At 40.6% G+C, this 25,540-nt stretch overlaps 2 protein-coding genes across 6 annotated transcripts in view; one reads left to right on the forward strand and one right to left on the reverse strand.

The window, feature by feature from the left end:
* PPP4R4 (protein phosphatase 4 regulatory subunit 4) overlaps positions 1-509 on the reverse strand; it is a 72,202-nt gene extending 71,693 nt beyond the window's left edge. For 2 of the 3 annotated variants that reach the window (XM_068682875.1, XM_068682874.1), the window contains exon 1: positions 22-268. In XM_068682875.1, the coding sequence (XP_068538976.1) occupies positions 22-129 (108 nt within the window). In that variant the 5' untranslated portion in view covers positions 130-268. Of the gene's footprint in view, positions 1-21 lie in introns of all 3 variants that reach the window. The other variant, XM_068682876.1, reaches the window with a different exon arrangement.
* A 9,514-nt stretch (positions 510-10,023) lies between these two features.
* On the forward strand, positions 10,024-24,777 carry DDX24 (DEAD-box helicase 24). Of its 3 annotated transcripts, none has more exons than XM_068682879.1 (9): positions 10,024-10,159; positions 10,420-11,163; positions 14,027-14,404; positions 15,873-16,026; positions 16,398-16,913; positions 19,029-19,104; positions 19,703-19,891; positions 21,719-21,852; positions 23,609-24,777. In XM_068682879.1, exons 2-9 carry the CDS (start codon positions 10,437-10,439, stop codon positions 23,835-23,837), a joined length of 2,403 nt encoding a protein of 800 aa, XP_068538980.1. In that variant the 5' UTR covers positions 10,024-10,159; positions 10,420-10,436; the 3' UTR covers positions 23,838-24,777. The 3 variants fall into 3 exon arrangements, with proteins under 3 accessions (XP_068538980.1, XP_068538983.1, XP_068538984.1); XM_068682882.1 differs by having other exon boundaries at positions 10,075-10,183; XM_068682883.1 differs by lacking the exon at positions 10,024-10,159 and adding an exon at positions 10,287-10,310.
* Positions 24,778-25,540: the final 763 nt, after the last annotated feature.

The following is a 25,540-nucleotide window of genomic DNA, read 5'->3' on the forward strand; positions in this document are numbered from 1 at the left end:
CGTTCCCCTCGGCGCGGATACCTTCAGACTCCTGCGGACCGGCCTCTCTATAATAGTTAGCTCCTGCAGGTCTTCTATGTATCCAAAGAGATTGCCCTGGCTAAAATCCATCCTGGCGAAGAAGACCATCGGGTGCACGCACCGCCGAGAGCCTCCGGCGAGGCGCCGCTCCCCCGGCGGCTGGCGGAGGAAGGGCCGGCACCGCGCAACGCCCCCGAGGAGCGGCCGCGCCGCGCCCGCCGCCGCCGCCGCCCGCCCGGAGCCCGGCCTCAGCGCGCACACTGCGGCAGCGCCCGGTGCCCCGCCGGGCCCGGCCCCCGACGGGAAACTTTCCCCGGCCGGGCCGGCAGCGGGCCGGGACAGCCCCGCCGAGCCGGTCGCCGGGGCAACGCGGCGCCACAGCGGCCTCCGCGGGGCAAAACTGCAGCGTCTGAACGCGAGGAGGGGGCGTAGCGCGATGGCAGCCCCGGCCCCCTCAGCGCTCAGACACCGGGGGCTTGTTCCCGTCCCCGTCCCCCGTCCCCTCCCCGGGGGTCCCCGCCGCCAGCGCGGCCTCCCCCGTCACGGCTGCGGGCCGGGAGCCCCCCCTCGCACCGCCCGCCCCCGGCCAGGTGTGCTCGGCCGTGCCTCGCCTCCGAAGTGCTTGGAAGGAGAAGGATACGGGAGAAAGCTGTAAAAATTCTGCATGTAATGTGAAATGCCCAAAGCGGAGTCCTCCCCCAGTGAATGCTTTCAAATTAATTTCATTTAAAGGGGGAAGATGAAAAGAAACCTTTGACATACTTATCAGGGAACTGTGAACCTGCAACAAAGACATCATTTCCACTCTTCGTAACTTCTTATTCCTCATTTTTGCTGTCCTTTTCCTCAGCCCTGCTACAGGAGCCCTTCCTGAGGCATGCAGTTATGCCTTGGGAGCCATAGGACTTAGCCTGCCTCAAAAAGGTGCATTGGGGGTATAAGGGAGAGTGTTTCACAATAAAGGTATGCCACTTTCACCCCTGAAGGATGAACAAATAAACATGGAAATGCTACCTTTCTGAAGAATTTAATATAACAACGTGTTTGGGGTGGGCTAGTGAAGCAGAACACATGCAGGGTGAGAATCAACAAACACAACCGCACCTGGCTTAACCTAGCCAGGGAGTTGTCTGGGCTTTGAGACACTGGCCTTTGCAATTACTGCAATGGAAACAACCAAACAACCACATTCATAACAAACAAACAACCGTGAATACTTTACAAGAGCTTGTCCGAGGACTTCACAATATTTCACTGCTGCTTTGAAAAGCACCCATGACCCAGCAAGTTTTGTTGGTAAAGATAATTCCAGAAATTGTAAGGATTAGACAATATTATGTAGCCCATTGCCAAGAATTTGATTGACATTTCTGATTGGTATCTCAGCTTTTATTTAGGAAAAATAAATAAATAAATAAAAATAAATGGTGCGTTATTTGTCTCTCTATTGGATAGGCCAAGACCTGTGCTCAGTTAAGCCACTAAACCGGCAAAGAATTAAAGCATCTCCATTATTTCAAACATACATCAAAATTGCCAAGAGAAAAATCTGAACCAAAGTACATACAAAAAAAAAAATAATTAATTGTTATGTAACTGAAAACTGAAACAGTCAGTGTTTTCAAGACATTCTGATGAGCCAATGTGTACAACCAGGAACACTATTTTGAAAACCTTTTTTGCATAATCCTTTTAAGTAGAGAAAGTTACTAGACTGGAAATTGATTAGCTACGAATGTCCTCTCAAAGTCATTAAGTAACTAGGCAGAAATTAAATAAATAAATAAGTAAAAAATCAAGTTTAATAAAATGTTCTCAAATTCAGAATCCTGATACCCAAAACATCCAATGGTAAAGTATTAGGAAATCATCTTCAAATCCCAACCTTAGTCAGAAAAATCCTTTCACAAGTTTGTTCACAGCCAGTTTGTGATTATTTCACCTTGCAAATAGTTCTCATGAATCTTAAAGTTCTTCTGAGAGCAAAGACTTTTCTTTCATGTTCCTCGAATTAGGAGCTCATTGCAGTTTTCAAGTGAGGTATTTCAAAAGTCAGCTCTAAAGACTGAGGCATGTTGAGTTTAGCCTTATCATTAGGATGTTTTTTTCATATTTATATTATATATTTTTTGTAAGCCACAAAAGAACAGGTTTTTTTATAATGATGCAAACAAGCCCCTTAATGTCTTTAAAAAGCTGTGCTTATAACTCAGTCCAGGCAACGTTACACAGGCATAACTCCTGTCAATTTTAAAATCAATAGATATGTGAAATATGTTTATATTAGATATGTTTGTAACATCCTGTAAATGTGAAAATCAGAATAAAGATTAGACTTCTGTTAATTAAATACCAGACCAGAATGAACATCAAAGAAGGAATTAACTTGCCACTATTCAATATACTTATCTCTTTTTGACCCACAAATTTTTTTAGATAGGAAAAAAAAAAAAAAAAAAAGCTTGCATATTTTGTTCCAAAAGTACATATATATGTTAATCTCCCCAGTAGTAAAGCTGCGGGCATATTCTTCCCAAATGGTCTTTCATTCTCATCTGTGATGAAAGTCACGCATGATTTCACTTCCACTGCTGCTGCTGCTTTCAGCTCCTCCCTTTTCCACTGCTCTCTTCTTGCAAATAAAGCTTTACTTCCAGCTTCATTCTCAACCTTGTCAGAGCTATTGTAATAGTATGAAGTGCTATTTCATACTGCTTTTGTGAAATCCAGAGTGAATTGGGACCTCCATTTTAACAGAGAAGCTGTGTAAGCCTGTGAAGTCAAAACAGGGTTGATTTTAAATAATCCTTCATTGACGGAAAAAATTGCAGAGCACCTGGGACAATAGCATGCATACCTGACTGAAAGAAGAGAAATGGTGTTATTTATGTGTTCTACCGCAATAAACTATACGTGCAATAAAGATTCTGACTAAAACCAAAGGCAAGATAGTGGGAAGGATGTGGCTATTCCTCCAGTACACTGGCTGAATCCACAGACTCTTGGGGGTATGGATTTACCATGTTTCATACGTGTGCAGTTCTCCTTTGCTGCCCAGCAGCTGGGTGTCTACATTCTGGAAATTGCTTTGAAAAAGTTGCAATTCTTTACCTGTCACATGTTCCCAAAGAATTAACCTGTAAGCAAATTATTCCCAAAAGTCGAAAATTCAGGAAGTCTCAACATGCATTGCAATGCCCATGTCAGCTGAAATTTGAAAGAACTGCTTGGAGGATGTAGAAGGACATGCCAAGAAATGCTTTCAGACAAAGTGTATGTACTCCCCATTAAAAGGCTAGAATTTCCTATGAAAGGGCCAAACCAATAAGAGGAAAAAAAAATAATAAAAAATCAGTAGAATATATTTAGATTATTTTTAAAAGAAAAAAAAAAAAAAAGGACAAAGCACTTTTTTAAGCACTCCCCCTCCCCCCCCCCCCCCCCCCTTTCTTTTTTTGGCTTTTCTTTAACATATTTTTAATTTAGACTTCTTTTTAGCTGAATATTTCCTTTCAAAATGAAGAGTTTCCTTAAAGGTCAAAATTAATTTAAATGTTTCATCCTGTCATTCCCCCTTTTTCCTGTTAATTTAATATTAAAAGTAATAATAAATGCCCTTTCATACAGTACACTATGTAAATTATGCACTGCATAATCACAGTTCTGTTCAGGACTCAACCCCTAAACTGAGTGTGCAGAAATTTGATTCAATCTGTTCACCACCACCGAGAGACAGCCAGAGCTGTATCAACTGTTGCCAACATGTCCAAATGAGCAACTTCTGATGGGAATGGTTTTATTTTATTTTATTTTATTATTTCTGCAGCTCAACAAACCATTATAAATGCAGCTTTAATGTTCCACCTAGTGCCTTAGCCTTGCAAAATAAAATTTCTTATTCCACTCTTATTCTAAGAAAAAATGTGTCCGTGAACAGCTAGTCTTCAGAAAACCTCCATGTCAAGGCAAACCTGTAAGAACATTCCTCTAAAAGAACCATGCACAAAAATCCATGTCTACTTCAGAACAATGCTTGGAACGTAGCATACACAAACCTCAGCAGGAAAAAAATATTATTTAGCATATTTTCTAGTTTGTTGCTAAGAAACTGTTGCTTCATTTTCTTATTGCCATTTGCAGTAAAATTCTGATTGTTCATTTGCCACTTTGGTCAACTCTTTGTAACAGCTATATAATTAAAAAGGAAAACACTGGAAAGTACTCATTGTGCTGTCATCATCTGTACACTGGTCCCCATATTCTCTCCTATAATTTAGTGCCCTCCAATAATATTTAAAAAAATAATAAATAAAAAAATAAAATAATAATAATAAATATGCATTTGTAAGATTATAAGCTGCATTCTTCATATCTTTCCGTAAGAAGAACTACCAATGCCCTACAGTGTCAAATCTGCTATCCACTCTCCAAAAGTAGTTAATTGCTCTTGCATGAAGACAGGGTAAGAACAGAAAAAATACGTTTATGTATGTCCTCATGCCAGGTATTTGTAGGATTTCTGACCAAATAGTAGCATCTAATAGCATATTACTTGATGAATTTTAAATGAATTATTTTCTATTTTAAAAAGAACACATTTTTTTCCCCCCCAGGTTTAGTATTTTTTGAACATCTACATAAAGCAGAATTTACTTACATTTTAAAAATAGGAACATTAATGGTAAAAATCTCAATAATGTTGGTTGGATATTAGAAAAAATTTCTGCACTGAGAGAGTTGTGAGGCATTGGAACAGGCTGCCAAGGGAAGTGGTTGAGTCACCATCCCTGGAGGTATTTAAAAGATGTGTAGATGAGGTGCTTGGGGACAGGGTTTAGTGGTAGACTTGGCAGTGCTAGGTTAATGGTTGGACTTGATGATCTCAGAGGTCTTTTCCAACCTAAAGGATTCTGTGATTCTATGATTTCATTAAGGAGTTCTATACAATATGGTATCAGTTTTCTCAACCCTTTACAATGAGCAGGGACGTGAAAACATCTCTGGAACTAGTAACATGGGTTAAATGATACTGGGCGCAGTAGAGGGACTGGAGCTCAGCCTAGCCCAGAGACTCCTCTGCAGGCAGTAAGGATGCCCGTGCCCCAGCTCGGGAGGTTAAGTGAATTTGTGTGCGTGGACATGGTGAGAGAGCCTCAGAGCCAGACTGGCACCATTAAATTCCTAACACAGAGGTAGCCAGTGAGTCCAGTTCCTTGCTATGACAACCATGAACACAATCTGTCATAAACATGTCAAACTTTATATTAAAACTAACAACTTTTTGTCTTTGAGTAATCTTTACTCTCTGGTTGCCATAGAAACTTCAGATTTCCTACCTAAAATTACTGTTGGCCAGTTTACTGGGTTTCTTCTTGTGCCAGTGTTGTCCTGTACTTTAAATCATTCTTCCTTTCCTGTTATTTAAAGGCTCTAGTCATATCTATTCTAATCCTGGGTTAAAACAAGCTAAGGTGAGCATTCAGTCTGCACTCCTAAAACAGGCTCTCCATTCGCCTCATCACCCTTACTGTCCTCTCTGCATCTGCTGCAGTTTGACTTCACTTCTCTTGAATAAATGTGACCAGAATGACAAATGGTATTGCAGAGAGGAATTTCAGGGAAGTAATTCCTTCCATGAAGAACTCTGTACAGGAATTAGCTTACCAAATATACCACATTGGCAGCTCACAGCTATCTTGTGATCAATTAATGCATGAGGTCATTCTTGTCCACAGTCTTCTAAAACTCATTAACTCCTATTTTAAAGTCTGAATTCTTAGTATTAGCCTTAGCTGAATGGTGCTGCACTTCGTGGGAGTAAATTCATCCCATTATTCTGGTCCTTAAAATCCTTTCAATCTCACTGGTATCATAATTCCACTCTGTATTAATAACTTTGTGTCATCAGCAAATTTAGTATTGTATCACAGTTATTAATGAAATATGATTAGTCCTTAAGAAACTCCTTGAGTAAACTCCCTGTACCCGATAGGTTAATTTATCAATATACACACCAATGTGCTCCCTCTTTAGACAACTAATTTCATCTCAAAATTCTCATCTATTCCTCGTTATTAACCATTTCTCATATAACGAATATTTTGATGGTGTCCAGATGGATTAGATGAACTGTATATTTCTGTCCATAAAACCATTTCTTTTCTCCCTTCTACCCTTCCTCCCCCCAAAAAATAAAAAAAAATAGAAGAGGTCAAGTAAAATAGCCTGATTTCCCATCTCCTCTTGACTAACCAATACAGGATTTTGTTTTATTCCCTGCTACCTTCATCACTTTCTTTATTATTCTTTCCTTAAAATACATTCTGAAGTATCTACTGCATCTGACTATACTTGTAACTACTGCAAACATTTCCCATGTCTTAAATGAAGGCCTCTCTGCTATTCTTCAGCAATGCAGAAAAATCTTCACCTTGATATATCTGTACTTGAAAAAGTCTTTGCTATTGTACCTACTGTTAAATGTGCCACTACTCTTAAAACTCATGCCTGGAGATTATCTTGCTGTCTGGTTTTTATAAGTGCATTAGCTGAAGAAGAAGCACTGTCTTTGACAAAGCATCCTATATAGCAGAAATGCTTCACACATATTAGTAAGCGAATCAGCTGGTAAGTTAAAAGAAAAGAGCAAAGAGAGAGAGAGAAAGGAAAGGAAAGGAAAGGAAAGGAAAGGAAAGGAAAGGAAAGGAAAGGAAAGGAAAGGAAAGGAAAGGAAAGGAAAGGAAAGGAAAGGAAAGGAAAGGAAAGGAAAGGAAAGGAAAGGAAAGGAAAGGAAAGGAAAGGAAAGGAAGGAAAGGAAAGGAAAGGAAAGGAAAGGAAAGGAAAGGAAAGGAAAGGAAAGGAAAGGAAAGGAAAGGAAAGGAAAGGAAAGGAAAGGAAAGGAAGGAAAGGAAAGGAAAGGAAAGGAAAGGAAAAGCAGTGCAGTCAGGCAGTATATCTTTTCAAATGAGGTTTAACAACAATGGGGAGACATAGGAAAAATGTTGCAGAATACTGTAGAAGACAGAAAGAAGAAACCATCCTAGAATTCTCTCCCAGTTAACAGTCCATCTCTCAGATTATTATTTCTATGGTGCTATGTCTTAATGGATCTTGTCAGTCCTAGAATGATATTGAAGAACTAAATATGGGAACAAAGGCCTTGAGCCCAAGAGAACCAAGAGTTTACTTCCCACCTCAGGGCCAGGGCGACAGCCTAATCTGAAATTCGATAACAGAAAGACAGAAGACTAAATTCTACAGCCTGCAAAGCACAAGAGGTTTCAAGTACCCCAGTGGCCAGTGGTCACATATTCTTCATGTGCAAAATGTGCCTTAAGGTCAGTACCAATATAAATCATTATATGGTGACATTCCTTTATTAGCAGAAGTGGCTATTAAGATCAGTAGCTAGGCAGATACTGATGTTCCCGCAAGAGAAAGGAAAAATCAAGAAATACATATAAACCAAAGCATTACAGATGTGATTACTAAATGAAAACCTGCATCAGTCTTTCACATGCAGATTCAGCAGTTCCTGGCACTGAATGTAGTTACCGTATCACTTATCCCAGAATTAAAGGTTAAAAAGATCTCTGGCTTGACCTACTCTAGAAGAAGTCTTCTGTACTTTATAAAACGTCAACATATTAATGCACAAAACATGTAATGTCTAACATATAATACCACATAGTAGGGCTTAAACCATGATCTCAGGGCTACTGGTCTACAAGTTTACAGTTGGAATGGATAGAAGGATCAGTTGTCAAATAAAGGTTTGTAATAAAGACATCAATATTCTCAATTTCTCTTGCACGCTCAGACATATTGGCCTAAATCATTTGGATATTATTGATAAAATAATAAAATATGTATGTAACGACATGAGTTATACATACAGCCAGTATGGTTTGCAACTATTACTAATACACTTTATTATCTTCAATTCAAAATATCCACAATAACTGTTGATCTAAAGAAGTCCTAGGAGGAAAAGCAGACCTTGAGAAGCTTTGTTTGCCATTGGCCTTTTAACTAACAGCTCGCTTTGCACTGTCAGTAATGGGAGTTACTCCACCAACTGTTTAACATCTGTCTTTGTAGTAGGACACACACGTAGTAGTGTAGATAAAGGCTTCTCGCAAAACAGCAAAGCTGTGTCACTTTGAGGTAACAAAGACTCAGGAAGATTAATGTTACTTGAAAACTAAGTAAATGTTTAGTTCCTTTGGTTATGCCTTTTCAAAGCAACTCAGAATATCAATGCCTTACAGAAGTTGATACCATGGTAGTAAGAGTTGACACCTCTTCTGCAGACTGTTCTGAACTTCCATGCTCATTACAAACTGTCATATGCCTTCTTTCAAATTAAGATTTAGGGACTGTAATTCTGTCTCTTTGTCTACAAATAGTACATAGAAATACTGATTAAGAAGTCAGCTGCATCCACAAATGGATTTTTGAAGAAAAACCAGAACACCCCTATCCTCTGTAAAAATATCCCCATAATTACATTAAAAAGCATAATTCAGCATAGTTTTGCAAGTCATTATCCTGTTAAAACTTTCTTTCAAGACAGATCTACAAACTCTGGAACTATTTAAGGACAACATATCAGAAAGAACTCTACTGTCCACATTTTTTACTCTTTATTCAGAAGCCCACCACATCTAAATTTGAGAGTAATTACTCTCTTTTGTTTCTGAGAATTTTCTTTTGCTAATATTCAGTAAAATAAAAAGAGATAAAGTGGAAAAAATCTAAACTAGTGATTTTTTCAGTGTTAAACTTGATTCTACACAACCTGGATGGAAAAATACTTTTCATGAAGAAATGCATGAAGACTGCTGAAACCCCCATTAAACTTAGCTGGGAAGATCCAGTCACAGCTTCTACAGCTTGCTAGCTCCAGCAGTCATCAGTATCTCCAGTTCAGCACTACAGAAATAAGGTTCGCAGGTTAAACTCTATCAGATTCTGCTCCCTGAACTCACTTCAGGACTCTCATTGGTTTCAACTCATTTCTTACAGAATATGAGGACAGAGCAGCAAAATTCATATGCTCTTTACCATTGCTTATGAGTATGTGAATTGGAAATAGTTCCTCATACTATGCATTGGCAGAAGCGTTAACAATGGTTGCCTGGAACTGAAACTGTCCTGGAAAACATTTAATGTGCTTATTTCTGTCCTTGGCCTTAACACATTAGGGGGAAAAAAGAAAAACACTTCCACTTTCCCATCTTGTCACACAACCAGGAAGCACCTGCAGATACCACAGAGAAGAAATAATTGTAATTGCTGCTGTAATTGCACTGTAATCTACCGCCCTAGTCTTGCCTACGTTGAAATCTCCCATTTTTCTCTCTTCCCCATGTCTCACAGCAAAGAAGCCGCTCAGAGCATCTGCCAATCTTTCAGCAGAAATAAAAATCTTCCATTGTCATAGTCTGTAATTTGTGACGTCCTCTTCCTACACCAAGCTGAAGCCGCAAGGAGCACTGGATGACAGAGGAGGGAAGAATCACGCCGTGACCCCAGCGGTGTGCTTGCCTTGAGAGCTGTTTGCAGCTTTCCTCCCAGCCACGGTACCTCACCCACATTCTGAACAGGGAATAATAAAGCACGCAGTAACACACAACCGAGTATGAGTAACGAGGCTTTTATTGAAAGACCAACGCTGATGACATTCAACCTGAGGTGCCAATTTCAGAGCTGAAAGTTAAGAGGCCCTCAGCGCATTATTTCTTGGAGGAGCCGCATCAGGCGCATCATGATGCAGAAATAATCTACGGAGGTGATGACTGTGTTTTGAAGGAAACTTTTCAGTGGCAGGAAGGTAAACAGTTTCCTCTCTCTCCTCTGTCAGAGCTCCAGCAGCGCGCCTCACCAAGCAGAAATTAAGCAAAGAGCACCACAGCCCCTAACGCGCCGGGGAGAGGCGAACGCGACCCCTGACAGCAACAGGGCGGGGCTGCCCCCGCCTCTACCCAGCCCCGGCCGCCCAGCGCCGGCTCCCGCCCCGCGGCGCGCATGCGCACACCGCTCCCCTTCGGCACGGCGCAGCGGGCGCCGTGCAGTGACGTCACTGGGTAATGGCGGCGCCCGCGGGGAGAGCACGCGGCGAGTACCGGCAGTGACGGTAACGGCTCTAACGGCTCTAACGGTAACGGCGGCCGGGACGGGCCTGGGGGCGCCCGTCGTGCGCAGGGCCCTGGCCCTGAGGGAGCGCCTGGCCCCGCGGCGGGACCGCGTCTGTCCTGTGTGCCTGCTGCCGGGACGGTTCCCTAAAAGTAGAAGAATTACGCCTCGCATTCCCCCCGTTTTTTTTAAATATTGTCAATGTAATCTTAATTCTTCTGATCTGACGCCTTAATTATCATTTTTTTTTTCTCTCCTCAGTTTCTTCTTACGTAAAAATGAAGGCCAAAAAAGGAAGGAGATTTACATCTTCCGTTAAACTGAAAAGAAAGGGCATTGCAGTGATAGGGAAATGGAAAACGGTGGAAATCGACCCCAATCTCTTTGCTGATGAACAGTTTCGAGATATAGTATGCCTGGAGGAACTTACAGAGTACAAGCTGGTAAATTCTAACAAAGTGGGACAAGTAAGTGGGCAGAAGAGAAAGGTTAAGAGTCTGTCAGAAGGGAGCGAGGAGGAGGAAGAACCTGTCGTCCCTCCCAAAAAGAAAAAGAAAGGCAAAGATTTGAAAACCAAAACAGATACAGGTGATGATACTAACGCAACAGAAGTTGATGTGCCAGTTGATGAAGAGACGAGATGCGAAGAAATAATCGAAGGCGCAAATTGTGAGGACAGTGGGCATACCGCTGGGAGCACTTTGAGCACAAAAAGTGCTGTGAAGAAAAAGAAAAAGAAGGTAGATAAAAATAAGACCTCTCAAGATCAGGAAGCTCTTTCATCAGTAACCACTTCAAAAAAACTCAAAAATTGGTCAACAGAAGTTTTATCTGCCTCAACTGATCACAAAGCTGATGTGTCTGCATGGAAAGACCTGTTTGTACCTAAACCAGTATTGAAGGCCTTGAGTTACCTGGGGTTTAGTGCTCCAACGCCTATTCAAGCACTAGCCTTGCCTTCTGCAATCCGGGATAACATGGATGTGCTTGGTGCTGCAGAAACGGGTATGAGTCTGTTAAACTGGTAGTATGTGCAGTGAGTTTTCCATCTCCATGTTCAAATGCTACTTATTGTTCAGATTTTTATATGTAGGTTAAGGGTATGAGGATCCTGCGTATCCAGTATATTAGTAATGGTTCGTGGTAAAGATGGAATATTTTGTGTTTGTCAGTTACTAAATTGTAATGCTCTACAAAGTAGAATGTGCATAACTTTTAAGTCTCAGTGAGGTTTTATCTTTTGACAGAATTGTCTTTCTCTGGTCCTCTTCAAATTTTCTTATTGTAAGAGCTGTGAAGTGATGCATTACAAACAGCAGAATTAAGGAAAGAAACAGGGTCATAGTCCAACAGCCTACTTTTTATGGACGTCCCTGTCAAGGCAAGAGAGCCAGCCTTCTCTGGATCTGGTTTGGTACTGGCTTGGAGAAGCAAATAAGAAAGACCAGGTGCAGAGCATTAATCACAGTGGGTATGGCCCAGTGTATCAGAGCATTATCATAGCAACACAGGCCCAACCAGTGCCCTTAATCTGGACTTGGGCTGTAAGTTGTTACTAGCTGCAGCCATTCTCAGTGCTTGTGCTCAGAGTATTACATAGTACTGCTGAAGTTAATGGAACAGTCTCCTGTCCAGATTGTGACCAGCTCATGCCTTTTATCTTTGAGCATTGCTAGCCTTAGTGACATCTGTCACAGCTTCTGTTTTACCTAAACAATATTATGAAGTCTCTGAACATTACTTTCCCTCTAACTTTTTTGCTGATAACACCTTTGAAGTTTTGTCTTCTCTGGCACAACAACATGTTTTTCCCATAAAAGATAAAAATAGGAAGCACAATTGCAAGCTGTGTGGTTTAAAGGAATCTTTTGCACTCTTCTCATCTGTTCCAGTTGCCTTATCTCACTACTTGCCTTGTAAAGCCATTTACTGCTCTTGAGCATGAAGGTATAGTAACTAATTTAATAAGTTATGCAGTCATTTGCATTTTTATTTTAATTAGAAGCCAGGCTGATGTTATTAGGCTTTAATAAGATTAGAAAGCCCCTCAGGGAGTGTTTTTGAAAATGGAACTGAAAAATTAAATGCTGTATTTGTGCTGCAGAAAGGTGCCATTTTGGCAGTGCTGGAAAACAAATCCCTCCCTAGCTGCAGAATGGAAAGCACAGTTAGTAAGAGGTTGTGCTCTTGCTGTCTTAATTTTGCATAACCCTGAGCTAATAGGACTGTGTTTTGCTCATTTATTTTGCTCTTTTATGAGAGAATGCCTGGTTCCCTCTAGAGAGCCCAATGGGTCTCAGTGTTCCTGCAGAAGCTTAAGAGGAGATGTGAGCAATTGTCTGTTAAGAAAGTGCTGCAGGTGGGAGAATCTAAAACTCTCCCATTCTGTTTTCCACATCACGCATCTTCCCTCAGCGTTGGGCCTGAGGGAGGGCACTGGCAAATGAAAGAACTATTCTTCTTCACCTTTCGTTAGCACCGTAGGAGAGGATAGCAAGATTTTGATATGGTGGGCATCAGACACAGGAAATTTCAAGTCTTTTTTGCAGTGAAGCTAACCAGTTCTGTTCGTTACCATTTAATCATGGTGAAGAACTAGTGAAGTTTTGAGCTAAGAAAACTGCAAAAATCTTACAATGTAAAATTGTTGAAGAGAGCATGCATTAACTTGAGCTGTAGGATCTGGGGACCGAGATGCACTGTTCTAGTGTTGCAGGCTATCGTATGTGATCTGTGTGTTGTGAAGATAACATGGCCTGTGAGGTGATTATTCAATATTTGAATGAATGTGGTGTCTGCAGATTAGTTCTGAGTATTACTGCCATAATCTGGCAGGGTGCAGTGCTGACATTTGCACCAGGCAGACTGTGTTGTATATTATTCAAGATCAGCATAATGTCAGGCTAATGGTACTAATATTAAGACTCTCCTCCAAGTAGACAAAATACCGTGCTGCTGACTTTGGCAAACCACCGTGGGCTTGTAATACAGACAAATACCGCTCAAGGAATGGAGATGAGATTTCCAGAGGACTGCTTCCCAGCAGTGGCCTGCTGCAGGAGTAGTGTAATAGTGTATGGTGCTCTGCGTGCTTTTTTATGACTAATGAACTGACGTTTATGAGAACCTTAGCTGAGGTTGCTGTGCTATCAGGATTCTCCTAACATCTCTATTAGTGGCAGATAGTTCAGAAGGGAGTATGTGTCAGGAATGTGACTCACAGTTCGGTGCAGTAAACCCCAGAAATTATAGCTAGGGGAGCACTTCTTTTTCTTTGACAACCCCCTTCTCTGTTGAATGCCTTATCTCTTTAAATTAGATGTATGTGTTTTGACTATAAAAATCTGAGCTTGTGATGGATCAGGAAATTAGAGGCTGGAGTATGTCAAAATACAGTTTTTCAGAAAGTGGTAAACACTACTACGAATTAAAGTGGAAGTGAATCCTTCAAGTACTTTCCAGTTTGTCCTTGGCCTCATTTGTTATTCCTTTATTTGGAGAACATTGATCAGAACTGTCAATTAGGGCATGGTATTCTCCTTACGGGCATACAGTTCTTTAAAAAGATCTTGGCTGCAACTGCAGCTTTTTAAAACTACTTTCAGAACAAATGAATCTGCCTGACCTGCTAGAAAAAAAATACTTATTCCCCAGGAAATATGTTATTGGTGACCTCAAGAAGATGTATGAAGGGAACAGGAGAAGAGATGCTATTGTTACAAGTTTCTGGTCTTCTAAAGATCAAGAGTTTGTGTGGGTTACCAATGTGTTTTAAGAACAGTGTGTGATTGGCTGTTGCTTTTCTCATCTTTTCAAATAACCTTCGTGTCTTGTCAGTCTGTATTAACTCTGTTTGTTTGTTTCTTAGGAAGTGGCAAAACGCTTGCATTTGCAATTCCTATGATTCACTCTGTGCTGGAATGGCAAAAATCAAACAGCTCAATGAGCAGAAATGACAGCGTTTCTAAAGAATCCCATCAGCATCATGATGAAACAAGATGGGAAAATGAGGATGAAGCAGAAAAACTAACCCATCAGCAGGTTGAAGATAGCGGAGATGAAGATGATGCATCATTTGCAACAGGCTGTGTGAAGGTGCTAGAAAATGCTGAATTTGATTCTAGTGATAAGGGGCATGCTGTTGGTCTCCATAAAAAGAGACCTCTTTTAGGACTGGTCCTTACTCCCACAAGAGAATTAGCTGTGCAAGTAAAACACCACATCGATGCAGTCACAAAGTTTACAGGTATGTAGACCACAAGGGCTGTGTCCCAGATAACACTGCGTTTGGGGCTTGACACAGGTGTTGAGCCAGAATGTGTGCCACAGTTTTTCGCAACGTAAAATTGGGTGGCTTTTGAAGGGTTAGGGCTCACAGTCACTAATATTTGGGAAATGCAACAAGATTCTTCAAAAAGATGCACATGGAAGTAAACAATGTGGGATACGTTGCTTTAAAATGTTTATTTGTACAAATAGCTATTGACCTGGGCTTTGGAAGCACAGAATACTAGATACAAAGCCACAGTTTATATATATGTATATATATTAAAAAAATAAAAATAAAATAAAATTTATGGGTAGAAGGCTTTGCTACATTGTCTGACTTACCTGCAACAGCAGTCAAGCACAGCGTATTACTGGGTAGTATGTTGATGAAAGGAATTTCGTCTTGCTCCTTTCTCATCCAAACAGAGGTCAGCACATCTGTTAAGGGAATGAGTGAGGATGTGAAACTACTAAAGATGGGGAGAATAGAGAAGTAACTCCCCTCTTTTCAAACAGCAGCAGTTGTTTATTTACAACATCAACCATAGGATATGGATTGCAGTGAACTGCTTAAGAGCATCTTCCTTTGGTGTCTACGTATCCTGCTGTGCTCATCAGTCTGCAGCTGATTACAACACTAATTTTAACTCCTAGCCTAAAATAATCAATTTATGTCAGTACAGTCCTGACAGGAGTGGTGCTATTTGTGTATACAAATCTGCTGCCCGAGTGATGTGCAGTTGCTGTAGCAGTAGAGAAAATTTTGATGTGAGCTAGCTTTGTCTTAACACAAAACTGTGCACAGTACTTGCACAGTAGCATTGAGTTCCTCATTTGTGTTGGTGTATCCTCTGAAGAAGTAGGACAAAGTAAGCTACATGTGGGGTGTGTGCTTCCCGAGCCAAATTTCTAGTACCTGAGCAAATTGCTTAAAACTGGCTTAGGGTTTCTGCACCACTCTGCAGTCCAGAGAACCATTAGGCAGTAACATCCTTGTTAAAAATGTTCCATAGCAAATGGGTAAGACAGGCCTTTCTTATTCTTAGAGGGGCCTGCTGGTTATTCCTAACAGGAACTTGCTTGCTCGTACGGATATAATTGACAAAACAGGAGTTTCTGCAGTACAGGTAAAACAAAAAGCTAATGGGACCTACATGATTATTGCTGCTTTTGAAAGACAGACGCACTAAAAGAAAGGCTATTATATGCACTAGGAGAAGGACTACTTTATTTTTAACGTCTTCCTTTAACACGAATTTCTCTGCAAAGTTGACAGCATTGCCTTAATGTTGACAGTGCTGTATAGAAGCCCACAAATCTCCTGGCTGAGAGGCTCGATGCTAGTTGTTGTGGTATAGACTTTTTTTTAACTCACTTCTCTGAGTGGATGTATATAAAGATACTCACTGATAAATTCAACAAGGGCTATAATTTATATCTTCTAGGCATTAAGACTGCAATTCTAGTTGGAGGCATGGCCGCACAGAAGCAAGAACGTGTACTGAATCGGAAGCCAGAAATCGTAATTGCAACCCCAGGCCGTCTGTGGGAACTAGTGAAAGCAAAACACCCACATCTCTCCAATCTTCGGCAGCTCAGGTAAAGGTGCTTTTAGACTAACTGCTGAATGCTGTAATGGGTGTCACTGCTTATAGTGATTGCATTGACTAACTGATTAAGCAATTTAAACTCTGTAAGATAAACTTACTTTATTGCCAGAGTATAGTGGTTATGTGGAGAGAGGGAAATGTTAAAGTCAGTAACAAAAAACTTATTTTTCTTTTAGAAACCTATTTTTTCCAAAAGAAATGTGGAATGCTGTTGTAGCTACCGTAGGATATCTATTGCTCCTTTGAGTTGTACATACAGATCTTTTCTTATGTGTTTATCAGGAAAGATTCTTTTGAAGTATATCAGATTTGTATTTATCCACACAACTCTATTTATACTGTAAGTTTTCTATTTGACAGGTGCCTTGTGATTGATGAAGCAGACCGAATGGTTGAAAGAGGTCATTTCTTAGAGCTGTCTCAGTTGCTGGAACTCTTAAATGATTCACAGTATAACCCTAAACGACAGACTTTTGTTTTTTCTGCCACCCTGACATTAGTCCATCAGACTCCCACAAGAGTTTTACAGAAAAAGAACGCTAAGAAAATGGACAAGAAGACCAAACTAGAAATGTTAATGGAAAAAGTAGGAATAAAAGGCAAACCAAAAGTGATAGACTTAACAAGGAAAGAGGCCACTGTTGAAACTCTGACAGAGACCAGAATCCACTGTGATACAAACGAGAAGGACTATTATCTCTATTACTTTCTTCTCCAGTATCCAGGAAGAACCATGGTCTTTGCAAACAGCATAGACTGTATAAAGCGCCTCAGTTCTCTCCTCTCAATCTTAAATTGTGATCCTCTTCCTTTGCATGCCAATATGCACCAGAAGCAAAGGTTAAAAAACCTGGAAAGGTTTGCTGAGCGAGAGAGGTAAGTTGATTGTTCTGCTTCTAGTAGAGGAGAAAAATCATGTAAAGAATTGGGTGGAGAAGAGGAAACAGCCATGTTATAAGAGAAGGTTTGGAGAGTTGGCTGGGGATGTAAGTCCCTGGTTCTTGAGCCAAAGTTACTGACAATGAAGGATGGGGTCCATAGGGTGGCTGAGGCATTCAGATGGATTGAGTTCAGTACAGGGATCACCAGAATGGCTGAGAAGCTTCTGTGAGGGGAGGATGGGGGGGCACTGGGTTTGTGTCACCTAGAAAAGAGAAGGCTTATCATGGACCTAATGGCAGTCCTCCAGTGCCTTAAGGTAATCAAGAAGACAGAGTCAGGCTTTTCACAGTGGTGCATGGTGGGAAGATGAGAGACAACAGGCACAAGTTGAAATAAGAGAGCTTCAGACTGGGTGCAAGAAAGAGCTGTCTCTGTAAGAACAGACAGGCATTGCAGGAGACTGTTCATTCTTGGGGGGTTTTAAGGGCTTGATTGGATAAAGCCCTGAACAACCTGGTCACAGCCATGTAGCTCATCCAACTTAGAACACAAGATTGGGCTGGAGTCTTCCTGAGGTCCCTTGGAATCTGAATTACTCAGGGATCCAGCAGGTCCTTATTGCTGAAGGAGTTATTTACCCTGTTCTCATCTATGTGCTTTTATAATCATCCTGCACGTTCCCTCAGGCCCTCTACCTTAGCTCTACAGCTCCTGTAAGTTGGCTCCTCTCACAAAGCTATCAAAAAGTAAATCACTTTTTGCTGGGTTATGCTTTTGCAGGTTTTCTTAGATGAATTAGCTTCCTGAGGGTCAAAGTATCATAGAGCAATGTGAAGAGGCAGTTGTGCCTTTCAGCAGCTGTGGGCTGTCAGATTTGCCCAGGCATGCCTGTTGGGTCATTTTAACAATGATTGTTTCCTTCAGGTGTGTGTTCTCAACACTTCAGTAAGCAAGAAGCCTCACAGCTTAGTATTGGTGCAAAGTACTGCGTGCTGTCTGATTGTGCTGGAACGTGTACCACAGTAATAGTCTTGGGCAGTGGAAGCAGATTGTATTGTCATGATAGATCTGCAGTATCCATTGGCAAAATGTAGTTTCAATAGCCTTGGCGTAGTCAGGCCAAGCATTTTCAGAGTCTGCAGATTTTCAAGGCAAGAAGCAACCTACGAGGCCATCTATAACAGCCTCTTGCAGAATACACACCATGGAATTTTCTGTTTATTTCTGCTTTGAACCTTGTAGCCATAGGGTATGCAGTCAGATGCCATAAAATCTTAACAAATTCATGCTACCTACAAATAACTCTTTTCAGCTGCTGGGAGGGTTGTTTTTTTTTTTTTTAATGAACAAATTGCTCCATACCCTAGGCAGATTTCTGTCTCTGTAACAGAGTCTTTTATATAAAAGAATGACTCTTCTGAGTAGTACTTCATTTCTAGGGGTGAGGGGAAGTACTAATTATTAGAACAGAATAGCCACCTTATATTTATAGTTTTTAATTTATGTAGAGAAATTGAGTATGACTTGGTAGAAGACACTTCAGCCCCCAAAAGTGTTAATTAAATCTATAATGTTAATAATAAGGTGATTTTCTCAACTGGTGAAATGTGTAATAGCCTTTGTCCTGCCAAAAGATAACTGTCGTTAATGCTATTGTCATACCAAACTAATGATATTTTTAAATCCAGTCTGGGCAGAGCACTGAAAAATGTACTGAGGGAGTGCTTTTACTCCCCCCTGCCAAGGGGTTGGATATGGTTGTTGAATAGTGATTTATGCTATTTCCTGTGAATTCCTGAGAATAAAAGCTTAGGAAAACAGGATACAGCAAGGTAGGGAATTTCATTATTAGAAACAGAATGAACCTGCTGAAGGTAACATTTATGTTATTTCTTTTACTGTAAGAGTTTCTGTTTCAAGACGGCCTGTAAGGTAATATTGGGTATCATTTTCTGTAAGGGCAAACAAATAGTGTATTTCTAGCAGATGATATAGTACAAATTTATTCCTTAAATTGCTGTGGTAGAATTCAGGGTCATGTATTTTACATTTCTTGGCAGATGGTTTACTCTTCAATTTTATGTTCATTAAATGTTATCACTTTCTCAGCTGTGTCCTCCTGACAACAGATGTTGCAGCTCGTGGTCTTGACATTCCCAACGTGCAGCATGTCATCCACTACCAGGTTAAATGTCTTTGATGTTTTTGCTTTTACTATTTTGGTTTTGAGTAAGTTTTTTTTACTAGCAACCCAAAGACTATAAAGCTCTGATTCTCAGTCCTGTGTTAAGAGGGATTTAATAGGGATTTAATCATCTTTAGTTAAACTGTCCTGTAGTGCTTTGTACCACTGCTACAGTGACTGTCATTATAAATCTGTGATTGTATACAAGAAATGACATAACAGATATGATTCTCCTTGCTTTTTTCTTAACTTTGAAATCCAAAGGTGTCACGTGACTCACCCTTATAATTCTTCTTTGAGGATACATACATGCATACATTTTTTTCCTGCTTTGCAAATGAAATGTCAGAGAGTCAGAAGTTAGGAGAAAACTTCCTGGCATAATCTGTTACAAAAATACTAGGCCAGGTAACAAAAAGTGTTCCAAGGAAACATCTTTCACACTTACCTTCAGCTGTGTTACATGCAATGCGCCATGTGCATATAAAAAACAATTTATCATAAGGCCTGGTACTATGTGGCAATCTCTTGGCCAAAGAATGACAAGCTGCTGGTAAGCTCCCTTGGCCAGCTTCATCGTTTGTCTGACTTTTTGCAGGTCCCTCGCACTTCTGAGTTGTACGTACACAGAAGCGGCAGAACAGCCCGAGCTGCCAATGAAGGCCTTAGCTTATTGTTGATCGGCCCTGATGACTTGATCAATTTTAGGAAGATTTATAAAACCTTGGAGAAGAGTGAAGAGCTGCCATTTTTCCCAGTTGAAACGAAGTATATGACTTCTATCAAGGTAAAGAAACATCAATCTCTTTGCAGCCTGAGTAGTTGCTTACTTGCTTGCTTACATTACTGCATTGCCCATCACATTCTTTCCAGGTTTCAGATGAACTTTACTCTTCAGGACCTGGATTTGAAAAATCACATTTTATCTTTTTAAACCAATATTTGTTGTTTCTCCTCAATAACTGGCCCAAGAAAAGCGTTCAGACATAAACAACACTTATATTTTTCTTGCCTGTCATTGCATAGAGCTTCTCATGACTAGATTCCCAAAAATGGTACAGGGAGGTGTGTATGCTTGGTGGCTGGGAAGCTGGGATGTTAAGTTGTTTAAAGTCTCTGTTAGGAATACATGTATACTAGAACAGGATCTTCAGTGGGGTTTGGCTGCCATTGAACCTGGGCAGAACCAGGTATGTTTCCCTTTTTTAGCCAAGGAGAATTCATTAACTCCCAAGATGTACAGTGATTAGGATTTACAAAACAGTACATTTCAGAAAGAAATGTTTTTGCTTACTGAAAAAATACCTTGTTTTGAGAGTGCTCTTGCAGGGGTCCCTTCAGCATTTCTTCATGAGTAGCTCTTGGCAGTTTTCATGCTCTGTCAATTAATGGGCAGGTAAATGTTTTTCCCACACTTAAATTTTCCTGCTATCATCTCACTCTCTTCTCTCCATAATAGTGCTCCTTTCTCCAGGTAAGGTGTCTTTCTAATTGTAATTACAGAACTCTAGCCTCCTAGGGCCTTCACATGGTCAGGTGTCATTTACACTTTGCCCTTGGCTTAATCGCAAAGCCCTTGTAATTGGGACTCATAGTGCTGCTAGTTCTTTATGTCTGTCCATTTTGCACTCTCTTCCCTGGTTCTGCCTGCCTTCATTCAAGTTGTGAAAAATCAGAAGGAATTTCACACTTGAAAGGAATAGAATTGGCGAACCATGGTAGAGAAAAGACCAAAAAAGGACTCAAATTTAACAAAGATGGAAAAGCTATTTAGAATTCCTTGTAATGATCTAAGGAGATGGCATTGACTTGTTTTATTAGTCAATTACAAGTTTAATTTCTTGTTTCTGCTGTTTTAATTGTTTTCGCAGTTTCGGGTGGTGCTGTAACTGTGCAGCACCCAGCTATTCATGTGGGCTCGTAAGGGAGTACTGCACACAGTTTTTGTGCAACCGCAGGCACATTCCAAACAGCAGAAGTTGTTGCTAGGTTGATTTATTATTTACTGTCAGTGCAGATTTTCTTTCCGTAACAAATTAGCTATTTAAGACAGCTTGGCCCAGCTGGGAGGCTGCAGGTCAGGTTAGGTTTGCTGGACATCTTCATTCCACATATGAGCAGCTGGAAAGAGGGATGGAACATTTTGTCCTATGCCTAAACAGTCAGGTGCATTTTTGAAAACGTGTGTGGCCTGCAGGAACTTGGTTATTCAGACTAGCATGAAACTAGTGGCTGTCCCCTGTTGCTGAAACTGGTAACTTTTAAGATCCAGCTATACTTGGAAATGATTGGTGGTCTGTCCCTGATGTCTCTGAAGTGTTTACAACAATTCCTTTAAAGAATGAGGTGCTAACATTCAGTGATGTTTAGAAGTTGAGATATTTTAGGAGTCAAATTCAGTCATGGATATCTGAAGAAGGAAAACGCTTTGGTAAATGACATGTCTGTATTACGTAGGCTGTCAGCTGGGACAGAAGTAGGGAACAAACACATCTGTCTCTCTGCATGGCTGACACCTCAGTTGCATTGTAATGCATGTTTTCAAACACTGATTCTGCTAGAGTCCCCCACATTTAAACCTGATTGAAATGTCTGCAATGCACTTTTGTTGCAGGAGCGGATGAATTTGGCACGGCAGATTGAGAAGGCAGAATTTTTCAATAGCCGAGCAAAGCAACACGATTCTTGGCTCCAGCAAGCTGCAGAGGCTCTTGAAGTTGATCTCGATGACGACCTCTTTATGGGCAAGTAGTAATGCTTGTTATGGGTGTGCTCAGTTAGTCCTGTATAGCACTGGTGTCCAAAAGGAGTGCCACCATGGCAGAAGAACTTTTAAACCCTGCAGGGCATAAGGGGAAGTAAAGCAGTGTTACTTCTTAGTATGCGGCATTGCTAGTGTTTTCAGGATGGTTGTGTAGTAGTGCTGCAGTGAGGGAATGAGTTGTGGCAAGACAGACAAGTCTACACAACATAGGATAGCTTAACTTGTGGAATCTTTTAAAGGTATTCTAATGGTTCAGTATGTCCTGTGGGAGTCTCTTCCCCTCTGTGTCAAAGAAAAAGCTATTTATCCACTCCTGTTCATTTCTCCCATCCCCCTGTAGTCAAGCAGCAGGACAGGAGCCAGGCAGCGCAGTGGAGGAACACCCAGGAAACGCTGGCAAATACCAAAAATTATGTGAGCCTTATGTGGGTTGAATTGTGTGGGCTAAGTGTCGAATAGTGGTATGTAAGTTGTTGAGGTTTCAGTTGCTGTGTTAGAACTATAATATTTTCTTGTACTTTAAGATTAAATATTCTGCAGGCTGTGCCTGAGGGAATATATAAGGCTGTTCAGCTTCAGGTGCCTATTAGTTGAATGCCATGAAGCTTTGCACTCCTTAGATGGACTGTTAAATGCCACACTGTGTTCCAATTTTAGGAGCTAAAGGTATAATTTCCTACCAGTCCAGAAGGTGTACTGAATGGAGTTGCTGCCTGGGTCACTTCAGCTTAAGCTGCCTCTATCCTGGTAGCTGCTTAATGCAGAGATGCCTGAACCTTAAAGCATGTTCAGATATATATATTTTCCCCCTTCTTTTGTCCATAGACTAGCTTGTTTTCTACCACTTTGCTAGCAAAGACTAATCAGATCTGTCCAAACTGTTCAGCAGTGCTCTCAGATAATTAGCACCCTGTCTGTTTTGACATAATCTGAGTATTCTGTACTTTGAGATAAGTTTCAAAACAGCACAACTAATGCAAGTTAGTTGCGGCTCGTCAGTGAAGCACTTTGTAATTGCCACCCAGAATCTTGCCAGATTCATGCAGTTATTCAGTCTCCAATTCCTCCATAGCTTGTTGGAAACAAATGAAAGTCTTAGTCATACTTCCCATAAATAAAAGGCTTCTTACATTGTTACAAAGGATGTAGTAATGTCCTTTCAATTTAGATTACAGATAACCTTAATTTCATGTATTCCCTCCAGATCAGACTTCTGATCCTGTGAACTATCTCAGGTCTCTTTTGTGCCCTTCCTTCTATGCTATTAAATCTGGCCATCTCATTCGTTGTTTTTTTTATGTATAAGGAAGAAAAAGGGCTTCCCGCTTAACAGGTGTTGAAATGAGGCTCACATAAGGTAACAACGTACAGAGGAGAAGTTTCTGCCAGAGCTGGAAACCCTCAGTTAATATTTTGTTTTCTCGACCCCTTTTCTTTTTGTTCCTGAGAGAATGCTCTGGGTTGCGAGTCAAGTTAATGATTTAGCAGAATGATACCTAGGATAGAGCTACTCAGTCATGTTTATTTTTACTTGTTTTTCTTGTGGACAACCTCAGGTGATCTAGAAATGATCTAGATCTAGAAATGATCTAGACTGGAAAACTTCATTGGAGTTGAGCGGTTTTGTTGGAGAGAGATTTGTAGCAGTAGGGGCAGATGCTAAAGGCAGATGAAACAGGCCAGTGCAAGTTCTTCTGTTGTTGTAACATTCTGTATCTTTGATTTTCCTTCCCAAGGAAGAAAAACTAGTGAGCAAGAAGAAAGCCAGAAGCAAAAGATGCTGAAGGGAATGAAGAAACAACTGAAACATATGCTGTCCCAGCCACTGTTCAAAGTCTTTATGAAAACCAAGTACCCGACACAGTCTGGAAAACTCCTCCTGCCTCAGACCTCAGTGGGCAGTTCAGAATCTGCTTTGGGTACCGTGTCTAAACAACAAGCCAAGAAGAATAAATCAAAAAAAAATTAAATCAGATAACTAAGTAAGATCTCCTGCTGTGATGGAATCAAGGACTAGTCTTATCAAGGCTGATAGTTTTCATGCAGGAGCTCAGCTAGAAAACACGTAGTATCAAGGGATGATTCCTGTGTCTTGGTTGTGCAGGCACACAGCAAAATGTTGGTCTAAAGGGCACTGTTAACACGTGATTAGTTACTCTTGAATCCCGTCTTCAATCTTATTTTCTGACATCCTTTTTCTTACTGTCCATATTAATCAAATTTAATTAGTTTTGAGATAGTTCTGTTCATTGCTTCTTTTTATAAGGCAGGTGGAAGTACTGGGTAAAACTCACTGTGGACATACTCTAATGTAACTTGATTTGAATTTTAGTGTTATTAAAGGGGAAGGTAGGCTTTATGTGGGGGACAATCTGAGCTGGTGTTAATGGCAGATTTGGCTTTTACTGCAGTCAGTTCAGTGAGAAAGGCAGTAAATACAGGTAGTGTTGCCAGGAAGGCTAGAATTGTAGTTACGCGAATCTGTCCCAGTTTCCTTTCCCCTCTGATACTATTTCTCAGTTCTGTTATCCACTGTGTCTAATTCCATTATTCCTTTGTTAATATGTTTAAGAATGTTGGGGGAAAAAAAACACAAGGTGCCAGTAGTCCAAGACTGACCTTGGGAGATATGCCATCCAGGCAGACTTCTCAGGAATGAGTGTTGCTATTCAGCATGTTATTAACTAGTATCTCAAGTTAAGTCTGTTTAAAAACATGTTTGAATCATGGCCTTTTTCTGTTGGAAAAGATGATGTGAAATGTCACTTATGAAGAGTGTTTCCCGATGATTGTACTTCTGAATCATTTTATCCTGACCTGGGCAAATACTTTATAAAAATGTTTTTTAAACTGTGTAAGAAAATTATATTTTGAATTCTTGTTAAATTATATTTGGTATAAAACCCAAAGTCTGTGTCTGCCTTCAATTCCTTGGAATTTCTAAATTTCTCATAGCTTTCCCTTTGCATTTAGCAGTTGAGGAGAGGAAATTCATGGGAGAAGCACCCAAAAGGTAAGACACAGCAGTGACATCTGTATTGGTGGGAGCACAGAAAACAGTCACCTGCCAGCTCTAGACTGAGCAAAGTTTTTGTGTCGTATTGAATCAGTGTGACTGCCCTGCTAGGAGGCAACAACTGACTCAACTAGTCAAAGAGAAATTTACCTATGGAGTTAAGTGTCTCCACCAACCACTTGTTGGTTCTGGGAGAGTAGGAAGCTCTTTGCTCTTTCATCTTTATAAATAATTGACTCTCCTGCTCCCCCATCTCTGGCAGGGGCTTTTCTCTCACTTGCTGTCTTGCATTACTGTAGAAGAGATGTGACAATCATAAGCGTACAGAGCTTATCAATTTTATATGAAGCTTTTCTGGCAATACACCGTTTGTCTGATGTCCTTTGGGGGGGGGGGGAGATGTTGTAAGGCTCTTTATCCTTACCCATGTGAGAAGACAAAACATCTTTGCAGTCTCTGTGGCATATGAAAAACTACAAATTTAAAGAAAGCTTCTTGCAAGGAGAGCTGAAAAAATGAAACTGAGCAAAGGCGAGCATGCCCTGTGTCATTCTTTTCTTTTTTTCTGTACAATTTTAATCAAGTTTTTAAGCTATAGAAAGAAAATGTTCATTGCTTTTTGCGTCCCTGAAGGACTGAAGAACAGGTGGGCCTTT

Source organism: Anas acuta, chromosome 5, assembly GCF_963932015.1.
Source record: "Anas acuta chromosome 5, bAnaAcu1.1, whole genome shotgun sequence".
Lineage (NCBI taxonomy): Eukaryota > Metazoa > Chordata > Aves > Anseriformes > Anatidae > Anas > Anas acuta.

Coding starts and splice junctions, on each gene's coding strand:
- DDX24 (XM_068682879.1), top strand. CDS start 10,437: ATGAAGGCCAAAAAAGGAAGGAGATTTACATCTTCCGTTAAACTGAAA. Junction 16,027..16,397: donor TCCAATCTTCGGCAGCTCAG/GTAAAGGTGCTT, acceptor TCTATTTGACAG/GTGCCTTGTGATTGATGAAG. Junction 19,105..19,702: donor AGCATGTCATCCACTACCAG/GTTAAATGTCTT, acceptor GACTTTTTGCAG/GTCCCTCGCACTTCTGAGTT.